The sequence below is a fragment of the Astyanax mexicanus genome, chromosome 22 (assembly GCF_023375975.1).
Source record: "Astyanax mexicanus isolate ESR-SI-001 chromosome 22, AstMex3_surface, whole genome shotgun sequence".
Classification (NCBI taxonomy): domain Eukaryota; kingdom Metazoa; phylum Chordata; class Actinopteri; order Characiformes; family Acestrorhamphidae; genus Astyanax; species Astyanax mexicanus.
The window spans coordinates 18,264,062-18,276,333 of record NC_064429.1 but is presented as its reverse complement, the minus strand read 5'-3'; the positions used below and the strand labels follow the sequence as shown (position 1 = coordinate 18,276,333).

The 12,272-nt window shown below is 37.6% G+C and overlaps 1 protein-coding gene across 1 annotated transcript in view; it reads left to right on the top strand.

The window, feature by feature from the left end:
• The window catches only part of adamts3 (ADAM metallopeptidase with thrombospondin type 1 motif, 3), a 232,580-nt gene that overhangs the window by 49,046 nt on the left and 171,262 nt on the right, over positions 1-12,272 (top strand). Inside the window, exon 4 of the mRNA XM_022664827.2 lies at positions 2,627-2,783. Coding sequence (XP_022520548.2) covers positions 2,627-2,783 — 157 coding nt within the window. The remainder of the gene's footprint in view (positions 1-2,626; positions 2,784-12,272) is intronic.

Below are 12,272 nucleotides of genomic sequence, written 5' to 3'. Positions count from 1 at the left end.
TGCCTTCTATGCTGCAATACAGATCTGCAGAATGTTTTGAATGTAGTTTAAAACACTTCAAAGAGTTTGAAATGGAGTAAACAGAGAAAACATTTTCCTGATAGCTGGTAAAGAAAGTGAGAAATGTGCTTCTCCTCCTGGCTCGTATTATCGAGGTAAAGGAGAAGCAATATTTAAAGCAGCAGCGATGCTCCATCTTCCTCTGATATGAATCCTTGGCTTCCTCCAGTCTGTTAAATGTATTGTTCAGCACCCTGGCGTATTGAATTTAGAGGCTGGTATTGAACCATGCAGTCTGCCACTTGTTGAAGAATCGGACAAGCTTACTGACGCAAGTTCCTGCAAGCGGTTTAGGTAAAGCTGGAGCAGTGACATAGATGACGTGCAGATCACGTGCATCTCCTGTATACAGTTTTGGAAAGACTATGAATTAAGCTCTATGCTTTACACCTGTATAACTATAACAGCCTTTTAATTCAGTGTTGGCATTTAGCTGGATAAAGGTCAGGTGTGATATATATACAGATGCATACAAATTGATGTTTACCGAGGTCGAAAGAAAATACGGATGTGTACAGAGCGTGAATACATAACGTTTCAGTTCACGTGCCAACAAAGAGACACTTCCTATTGGAAGGAGACCTGCAGCATAAGGGAAACACACCTACACAGGTTTTGATAAAATGCAGCTATTACTGGCAGATCATTCAAGAACCTCTGCGCTTTGTACAATGAGGTTAAGCTTCTGATTTAACTCATAGCCATTCCCACACTCCACAGGGAGCTGTGGGTGAATGGCCACTTCAGCTTAGCTGATGAAAAGATGTTCATTACATTACTACACTTTCTCTCTAGCGCTTTTTACTCTCGCATGTACACATCCTTTTGAACATGAACGTGTCGGAATAATTGCCGCCAATAACAAGCCTTATTAATCAAGCTTAATCTCAGCCAGTTGACACTAATGAGTTTGTTCCACCGCACAGGAGAGTGTTGTTTACAAAGCCACCTGAAAGCAAGTGATTTGCAGTCGAACCGTGGCTGGCATTCAGTGGAATAAGGAAAATGATCAGAAAGAATAACAAACATGACAATAACCTGTGTACTCATTAAAGAGCTGAGAAAAACTTCAAAAGCTAGATGCTGTGTTGGGTATTTATATTTTATCTGTGGGTGGGGAAATGTTCACTTGCCTCACTCCAATTATTCAAGACTTCCTTTCAAATGAAGCCTCAGACGTCGCACTTATTATTGGTGATAACAAAAGGAATGTATAAATGAGAATTTTTAACATTTTAATTTCCGTTTTTCATTGAAAGAAGATCAGAGATTCAGCTTTGCAGATTGTTTTTATTGTTTTATAATAAAAAAATAATAAAAAATTGTAAATGTAAAATATGTTTTCATGTTGAACCCAGTGGCAAAAGAATTCCAATTAGGGAAGCAAGGGATATTTTGCAGCTAAAATTATTGGGCGAATGGTGATACCATATTCCACCAAATGTGTGCAATTTGCAATTTGCAGTTTCAGTCAGCTTTAATTATTTTTTACAAGGTTTTTAAGCCAAAGACAGTAGCTTTCAGCAGTATTTATTATGCTTACTATTTATTTAGTACCCTTTAGAAAATACAGAGCTAGCTAAGATAAGAACATTAGCTGAGATAACATTTCTCTGTGTAAATTTCATTCACCAATGACTTGAGTGGCACTGCTGAGGTAAATTCATGATAAGAATTGAGGTAAATGTATTGTGCTATATTGGTATGTTTGCTGGGATTTTAAAATACATTTTCTGTGTTAAAAAACAATTTTTAAACTGTAGTTTTGTAATTGCAATTTCTTAAAAAAGCAAGATTTCAGGCATTCACTCCATGACCTCTCCCCGCTCTCTCACAAAAGGTTTATTTTACCCTAATGCAAGAAAAGGAAGCAAATAAGATAAGCATTAGTTGAGTGATGTTTTTATCCCATTAGAACCGTGAATCATACTAGGTTTTTACGTTTTTTATGTATTGCTAGTGATTTTATTAGTTAGCTAATAACAACCTGCAAGTGTTTAAGTGTTAAGCAGTTTACAATACGAACTGATTGCATCAATGTATTAAATTTATTTATCAATTTAAATTAATTGAATTAATCTATTGACGCCCCCAACTGGGAAACTCAGAGATTATGTAAAAATATGAGTTTCACACTGGTAAATACGTGTTTGTGGTGGCGTTCATGTGCTCTCATCTCGTAAATGCGATATTTATGACACAACTTGAAGGCAGCAAAACTTTGTTTTTCATCTGGAATATTAAATTGTTAAGTGCTTTTTAAATATTTTAACATTGTAGATTTTTAATAACAATGTATTTGGCAAAATAATTATTTCTTTTAAATTTAATTTATTCAATGGTGAAAAATTCCCTGCAAAATTAATGAATTAATAAATGTTATGCATGCTGGAAACATTTATTCCAGAAGTGTTTTAAAAAAAAATAAACCAGAATTGAACAATATTGTTACACCAGACCTCATCCTCTGGTGGAAAGGTTAAAGGTTGCCTTACCAAATCTCTGCACACACACACACACACACACACACACACTCTAATGACTGGCTCTGTTTTGTTCTCTCAAGGCTGGCATGATCCGCACTGATGCGGATGAATACTTTATCGAGCCTCTGGAGCGCGGCACGCAGGAGCATGAGGAAAACGGGCGGGTGCATGTGGTGTACAGAAGATCTGCGCTCCTTCAGTCTCCTTCAGATGTCTCGGTGGACTACCAGCCCTTTGGTACGTGTTGCAGCCTTCTCTTCCGCTTTCTTTCTTTTTTTCCTTTTACATCCGTACAGCAATTGTTAACCCATGCCTGTGGAGGACGGGCCTATTCTGTATCCAGCTCACTGCTTCAGAAACTCGTTCCCTTGCTTGTTTAAGTTCTTATTGCTTCTCGACCTTGGCTTTAAATTGCTTGTCAACTTTGCTTCCCCTCACCCCTTCCCCTTAAACACACTGTTTGCTTTGTATATGTACGGAAGAGTTATATTCAATCCTCTGTACCTAGTTTGTTGCCCCCTCTAAAACCTCTCATTCCTGCTCCGATTTTACCTTTGTGGTGTCACAGTCAAGTGCAATCAAGATGTACAATACCCCCCAAGAATTCCAACTTCCGAGGTCAGATCAATCTGCCGGCCTTTGTTCCGCAGACCCTTTTGCCAAGCAATTTGTTCCTCAGGGACATTGTGCTATTGCTCTCGTTCAATCAGACTAACATTATGTATGCTGTAATCCAGCCTCTTCAGATCGTTTCCTCTCATTCATTTGCCTCTAAAGAGAGAGAGAGTGCTTGTCTGGTTGTTCCAGTTGCCATAGCAATCTGATGGTGTGCCATTGTTCCAGGTAGGAAGCATGCAGGAGTGAGAAATGATTACCCACTCTGTCCCGGTTGCTTGGAAATCACAGTCTGCTCGTGACAGTCTGGAGAAAAGGGTTTTCTCTCCGACCAGCCACTCGATTTAGATCTGCAGTTTTTGGTCAATTAGGCCTGGTGGTGCATATTCACCAACAATAGCCTGCCATACTGATCAGTTAGTCGTCGCCATTTACAGCAGTACAATACATTACATTACATAACTGCAGCTACATTGATTTTTGCACACAAACGTTCAATGTGAAGCATACACATGGACTTTCTTGGACAACTCTGCCGTTTTAGGCCTGCAGAATGTGTCCATTGAGCGAGTTGTCACACTCTGTCTTGGCCTTGGTTTCAGTAGCAGGTTAGTCAGTACAGTAAGTCAGCCACGCTACTGAAAGAGGCTCTCAGAGACACTGCTGGCTGGTGTACCGCCTGGCCCTTCAGTGCTCTTCCCGGCTCTGTTATTTGAACACTTTCCATGAAGGTCAGGCCAGGGCCTCTTCTTGCCCTCCGGTGTGAAAGACGTGCTCTAGTTCCTTAAAGGAAACACGTCATCTGAAACATGCTAACATGGCTAACAATAAATAAAACGGTGGGGCTTAGGAAATGGGACATACAGAGGTGTCAAGTAACTTAGTACAAATTCTTTGTTACCTTACTTAAGTAGAAATGTTGGTTATCTATTCTTTTTCTGGAGTAATTATTTTTACAATTATCTGTACTTTCTACTCCTTACATTAAAAAAATGGCCTCATAGTTACTTCTATTTCATTTCAGCTTGTTTTCTTTATGACTCCTCTTTAAAAAATGAGGATAAATCTCTGCATCCGGATAGAGTGAATTTGATTGTGGTTGGATGGGAAGTATAATCATATTCCATTCCAACATAGACTGACAACATCAGGACTGACATCCATGCAGAGACTCAAGAACTCGAGCTCTCAAAATTTCCCAACTAATCTTCTTTAATATATAATATATATTTACATTGTAATAAAGTACATTCATTTTCAATCGTCATATATGCAGCTAAAACAGGGAGCCTAGTGCATCCCAAATTTATTAACATTAACATTTTTATTATAGCTTTAAAAAAATGTGTTTATGGGTGGGTAGTGCACTATAGAACCCTGTGGTGTGGCCAAAGCTTTTGTCTTTGGTAATTTTTCCGCCTTACATTACTTTTACTTTAATACTTTAAATAGTTCTGAAACCAGGCGGCGGCGGTGGAGAGAGGGCAAGGTGCTGGTATACAGGGATACAGCAGGCGAAGTTGCCTAGTGCATTTTGATTTTAGTTTGACATTTATTATGCAGTTAATCAAGAAAAAGCAAGGCCAAAGTGACACTTTGATTTTTCTTTTCACAATTAGCTTTTTCATTTTTTATTTGACTGTGAAATACCCGTATGGTAATGAAAATGAAATGGCAAAAAGCCTTTTTAATTAAAATTTTAGATTTGTCACATATGACCCATGCTCAAGTAAAAAAATAAATTGCAAAAGAAGTAATTTAAATTTTTTTTTTCGTCATAATCTTTTTTTACACCATGTTTGGAAAAAGAAAGTGCAAAGCGGTATTTACATTTTCATTTTAGTTCTATTTTTGGCAGGATTTACCTTCCATACTTTTGTTTTATTTAACCTGTTAATTTGTTAATTTAAGAAAGATTATAAAATCTCCAGATCTGTATCAGATCAGTATTAGATTGAATCAGCCAATACTAACTATTAAAATACTCAGAGGGTATCTGAGTAAAGAAATAAATAAATAAATAAGTAAAAAATGCATTTATTTTTAATGTAGCTGCTGAGATAAATAGAAGAAAGAAGGTTGCCTGTACCAGTGTTTAAAGGGTGGTGAAACACTACTTTACATTATTAGATCAGGTCCAGTCTCACATGCTTGTTCTGCTGCAGAGCTGCCGAAGAATCGATGTAGAGGAAATAAACAGTCTCTGGAGAGCGGGTGTACTTGGAAGGTGTGGAAAAGTTTGCTCAGTGCCATTCCATACACTCACTGCTTCCTATGGCCCATGCAGCTCCATGTTTATACCCGGAGGTTCACAAGATGGATGTAAAAACAATCAATATCATGTCACCTCGTGAACAGAGCGTCGTGTATCCCTTAACAGTTACATTATTATTAGCGTTATTCACTCAAACGCTAATTTAAACAAGTGCCGCTCAGAGGATTACACAGGAGAGAGTGATAATAATCAGCATTCAATTGAACCCCCCCCCCCCCCTTTAGTCATATTGTACATACATGCCACTCAGTATGATTAAGTGTGTCTAAGTGTTTCTCCCATATAGTTTCTGAATGGACTATAGTGAGTGTACTGTAGCTTAGCTTTAGAGCTATTTTCAGTGTGCAGACCACATGCTGTTTCAGTGCAGTAGGAAGGCATGGAATAAGAGATAAGATAAGATAAGATAATCCTTTATTAATCCCACAATGGGGAAATTTACCATGTTACAGCAGTGCAGAGTAAAGGACAGAGAAACAGGTCAGGAAAAGGTAAATACAAATAATGATAAATCTATATATACAGAAAACCTATTGTTGGAAAATATATAAAGAGTTAAAAAAATTATATATAGTAAAAGAAAAAAATATATATATACATCTAGTGCATAGAGATATGATTATGGTAGGGTGGACCAGTATTATTGCACAAGAGTAACAGTGAATAAATATCAAATAAATAATCGATAAAAACAAAAGTGAGAAAAAAAAAATATTGCACATTAAATAAATTGCACAAATGATGATCACAGTACTCGTAGTGAGATGGATATTGCACACGGTAAGCATTACAGCTACACTGAGTAGTATGTAGGTTTGTATGAAGTCCTGAGATAGTAAACTAGTGTTTACTGGGAGCGCGGTGTGTTGTAAAGTCTGATGGCGTGTGGAACGAAGGACCTGCGGTATCTCTCCTTCACGCAGCGTGGGTGCAGCAGCCGGGTACTGAAGGAGCTGCTCAGTGCTGTCAGAGAGTGATGCATGGGATGGGACAGGTTCTTCAGCATGTTGTTAAGCTTAGTCCTCATCCTCCTGTTTCCCACCACCTCCACTGGGTCCAGAGGACACCCCAGGACAGAGCTGGACTTCCTGATGATTCTGTCCAGTCTCTTCCTGTCAGCGGTGGAGATGCTGCTGCCCCAGCAGACCACTCCATAAAAGACGGAATGAATGAATGTTGTTCTTTAATGCTTGGCTGGTTGTGGCTTTCCATGCTTTGATTTCTATTGATTAATAACGAAACAGAATGTGAAGAAAAGGAGAAAGTAGTTGAGGCACACAAAGATAATAACAAAAAGTTATATTTACTGATATGAACAAATTACAAAATCATTAAACTAAAGTAGATTTGGGTCAATGGTCATTCTTGAAGTGGTTTCTCTTTAGTTACCACCAGTTGACTATATCACTATATAACAATACTGAAGAAAAAAAAACAACACTAGTAGGCCGGAACATTTTCTTGCTTTGGTGACATACAGCTCGGTTTATGTGCGCAAAAATATTATCATATAAGCAGATAAATGCCCACTGGACTGATCAAAACATCAGTGTTACCAGGGTTAGACCCAGGTGTGCAGAAAAACTAAATTTCTTACATCATGTGCCCAGAAAACACAGAGATTTCCTCATTGCTGTCAGAACTCAAAATATACTTTATTTACAAAAGTATAAGACAGAGGGATGGTCAAACAAAGCAAGGTCAATATTAGTAAACAGCTGTTGAAATGATATAGCTTACCAGAAACAAGAAACAGTGCACATGTCATAAACAGTCAGGGCAGTATCAGAGGGCAGGCAGAAGGTCAGAAGAAATACAAAGCAGGGTCAAAAACAAGAGATAAAAAAAAAACAGGCAAGAAACCACGTGCTGTACGAGAATAAACTCTCAATACTCAGCAAAAGACAGGTAAAACTGAACCCCTTAACTAGGGCCTAACACAGCTGATTAGAATTCAGGTGATCTGCATCCTGGAGAAGTCATGTGTAGTGTCATGTGATTAGGATTGGGTGTAATGGCAACGCAGTCCGGAGACTGGAGATCGCAGGCAGAGCTGAGTGTGGAAGACATAGGAGATCTCTCAGTGCAAAGGCATGACAATTACAGAAAGTTGCACAGCGATAAATGAGAAAAATCTAGGCGGTTTAAGGTTTAAAGCATAAGTTATAGCATTAGTACCTGGATCCAAATTTGCCTCAAAAGTTCGGCCCTGCCGCGATTAATCAAAAATTGCCAACGTAAACTAGATGGACTTTTCTCCACAGGCAGCACCTGAAAGGTCAGAATGCTCCACAGGGTAATGGATTACATCAGCACATTGACAGACCCAATTTACCAGAGTACATTGCAGAGCTTGCAGTTAAATTAGTGCCATGCCATGCCTTACCACATCACACATTTCCTACGCTGGCGTTTTGGAGATTGGCAGAACAATTGCACAGAACAACTGAGGAGGTGAAGTTAACATGAGGGATGCCAATTACAACAAGTGGCAGCACACACTGAGCCTCCCACAGAAATTATGGAAATTGAATTTTTAAGATGTAGTAGTCACAAAACTTTTCAGTAGAAAAGTTGAGCAGAAGGTTTGAGCGTTTAGGGCATTTTCACACCTGTAGTTGGTTTCTATGGTCAGGATCAGTTGATGAGTTTGTTTGCTTAGAGGTTTTTCTCCCTCTGTTTGATTTGGTTTCACTCTGGCATAAATCTAAACACACCAAAATGAGCACTAATAAAGCTCACGTGCACAATGTTTCTTCAAATTAGTCAGAACTGTCAGGCGCAGGAGAAAGAAAGTAAATATAACAAGAAGAGTCTGTGTTCCATCACGTATATTTACGCAGTGTGAAGCTGATTTAACACAGAACGCTGAAAATGCAGTTTTTTATGTGACGTGCAGTGCAGATGTACACATAGAGAATTGAGTCACGTATCTGTGAGCAGTGAACGCAGCACAGAATGCTTATGTAAACAACATGGAGCAGCAGAGACAGTGTTTGTTCATAGCTGTGGTAATTAGTGTTATCTAGCTAATATATCAGATTAAACTGAGCCTTATCAGCAGTTTAGCTCAAATAAAAGAAGTATATTTAATAGCTGGGTCGGATCGAGACCGGATCACTGATCCAGAGTTCGTTTGGGACTGGACCGAGACCACCTCCTATAGCATGTCTCGGTCCTGGTGTTTTGATCTGCATCCGAATACGTTTTCACACCTGCTCAATTGAACCGCACTAAGGGTAAAAACAAACCAGAGTCTGTTTTAACTGAACCAAACAGTGCTGGTGTGAAAACGCCCTTAAAGTTGGGGTACACTACCCAACAGTAGCCTCTAAGACCCTTTTTATAAGGCAGCAGGGGAAGCAGTTGTACACCCTCTTGTGGCAAGACCTAGTGTCTAATCCCAGGCCACACCTGTAATCATTTACATATCTACCTGAGACATGATAACTGCATGCCAAGTTTTGCAGCAGTCCAGGTTGAGTTTTTTCTGTTTTATTATTAAGTGTTTTGGCATTTACAGTACGAATTTAGCAAATTCATTTCCATCCTAATTTTCAGTATTTTTTTTTTTTTTTAAGTGAGCCCACACACTTGCATATAAAGTCTGATGATTCTGTTCCTTTAGCCTTTTTATTCAGTGTCATCTCAAAATGTGCATAAAAACACTAATTCAATTCAAATAACAATACATGGTTAAGGCCCATCCACAGATATGTACATGTGTTTAAAAACAAGGTTGTTTTCTTCTTCTTCAGCAGCTTATCTGATACAAGATATGCATGAGCTAGACCTGCAAGAGTCAAACAGCGGAACAGCCAAAACAGACCTAAATTTAACTGAAGCACATTTGTATATAGTTCATCACATTTTAACACATTTTGGTGTTGCTGAAATGATGATGCCATCTCTGAATCATCACAGCACTTCTGTTCAGGCAGTAAAAAGTTTTTTTTTTATTCAAATGTGAGCACAGTATGATCTGTCACAGTGTAATGAAAAACCACACCAAGCATAAGTTAACATTGTGATCTCAATGTTTTTTAGAAGCCCAATTTTACCCATTTGAAGTTCTCAAGAATTACATGAAGAGTGCTTTCAAAAATCTCAGTTTTAGTCACCTAAAAGCCCATCTTCATGTAGGCAGGAGTCCAAAACTCAGAGAAAACGCTATGTTTTAAAAATACAGCGAAGGGAAAAAAATGATGAGTTTCTTTGATTTTACCAAATTGAAAACCTCTGGAATATAATCAAGAGGAAGATGGATGATCACAAGCCATCAAACCAAGCTGAACTGTTTGAATTTTTGCACCAGGAACGGCATAAAATTATCCAAAAGCAGTGTGCAAGACTGGTTCAGGAGAACATGTCATGATGCATGAAAACTGTGATTAAAAACCAGGGTTATTCCACCAAATATTGATTTCTGAACTCTTAAAACTTTATGAATATGAACTTGTTTTCTTTGCATTATTTGAGGTCTGAAAGCTCTGCATCTTTTTTTTTGTTATTTCAGCCATTTCTCATTTTCTGCAAATAAATGCTTTGAATTGCAGTATTTTTATTTGGAATTTGGGAGAAATGATGTTCGTACTTTATTGAATAAAACAACAATGTTCATTTTACTCAAACATAAACCTATAAATAGCAAAATCAGAGAAACTGATTCAGAAACTGTAGTGGTCTCTTATTTTTTTACATAGCTGTATCCTGAGTATGGTTTTAGTCTCTACAGCAATATATACATTTCTAAATCTGGTCTAAGCTTGAAACTGCTGCTAATACCTCATGGACAGGCTTACGGAGGAGAGACAAAGAGAAAAAATTTGGATTCAGTCGGGGACAAGACATTGAATTTGTCAGGGTCAAAAAGTTTAGTTAAGGCAGAGTGCAGAAGGTTCACAGGAACAAGTTCCCGCCTTAGAGAGTTCTGGTCTGGCACAGTCAGGAAAGCACACAGCTGTAGTGGTCAATGGCTTTTGTTTCCAGTCACAAAGGCTTCTAAGAAAGAAAGAGGCAGATTTGCCTGCTGGTTAAAAAAAGCTAAATAAATAAATAATGTGATTTATATTCGTCACACAGCTGTGTAAGCCCGGGCCTGGGCTGCTGAGCTCAGAGGAATTTGGTGAGCTGGCTGGAATGAGAAATATTCAAGGCTGACGACAAGAACGAAAAAAACCCAGAAAACGGTCACTTAAACACATAATCCTTCCAGAATGGACAGGTGAACGGAGTTAGAAGTGGCAGTCCCAAGAAATATTGGTCAGAGAGAGGCGGAGAGGGGAGATAAAACCAACAGTGAATGTAAGGCGGCCTTAAACTGAAAGCTAAGACATTGCTTGACATTAAGCTGCTTATCACTGTTCTGCATTACATCCGTAATGAGTTCCTTTTTTCTGGGCCAAATCCTTAAAGTGGGAAAGGGGTAGTAGCTGATTGCTTAGTCGAGGCAAAAAAAAAAAAAAAAAAAACAATCCACTGCAATTCTACAACTCTGGCCGGGATCTCTGGGGACAGTGAACAGGTTGCATTAGAGGTTGGAGTGGACTTTATCCCAGAATGCTTGAGTGATGCACCAAAGTTTGGGTCAAAACCAAAGAAAATGATGCTTTTGGCTGAGGGATAAATATGAAGGTTTAATAAAAGCTTTTATTAATAATACATTACATAGTCTTAATGTATATTCTGTCTTTCTTTAAAATAAATATTTATTGAAAACTTAACATTTTAAAACAAAAAAATCCTTTAAAATATAATTATAAAATATAAAATATAAATATAAAATATATATAAATATAAAAATATAATTTTGCATTATATTTTTTTGTTCTTTCTTTTAACCCATTCAGTTGAATAAGAAACGAACATGAATTTATTTGTTTCAATTTTGTAATGGATATCAATATTCAGAAATGGTCTGGGCTCTTACTGGTTAATATTTTAGCAGAATTTACCTCAGAAGTGAAATTTATTCATGAATGTAGCCTGGTAGCGCAATTTTACAATACGTTTACCTCATTTTATGTATACATTTACCTCAGCAGTGCCATTTTAGTCATACTTTTTCTTTCATTTACTCTCATTGTGCTACTCAAGTCACATGTAGCTAGCTAACTTGGAATTTACACAGAGAAAGGCAGTTTTTGTATAGTTTTTTTTGTATAACTAATAAACTAATATAGAGCATAATGAGTAATGCTGAAAGCTTTTTTTATTTCAATTCTTCCGAGTAGAGCATAAAAATGAAACTTGAAACTGCCGGAGGGAGTAGAGTGTTTCTTAGAGAACACACAACATGAATTGACATTATTTTTTCAGACATTTTTATGAACATATATCTGTTGTTGGTGTTTTTCAGAGGTTTTTATATTGTTTATATTAATATTGGAACGATATCCTATTGACCAAAATAAATAAATATATTGTAATAGAAAATTTTGTCATACCATCCACCATACCATATTGTTCAAAAATAATTATTCAGTCTTTTCACTTTTCACTCGCTTTTTTTTTTTTTTTGCCATTTTCAGCCGAATATTTTTTCAGTTGCCAACTATTTGATGTATCACTAATTTTAACCTGTTAATCAGATGTGCAATGCAAGCATTGATTTCTTGAACTGACCCTGAAAGGGGATAGTTAAAATATAATTAAAAGGATAACTCAACCAGTCAGGGCTAATGTGGCTAACAATTAACAGGATCTAATGTTGCCATGTTAACTGACAACACTAGCTTTCATTCACAGCTCGTCCTCATTGTCCTTGAACGGTCAGGGCTGGTCTTAACACTACAGGTGTACTGGGATCCACGCGGAGGTCATCGTCCAGGAGCATC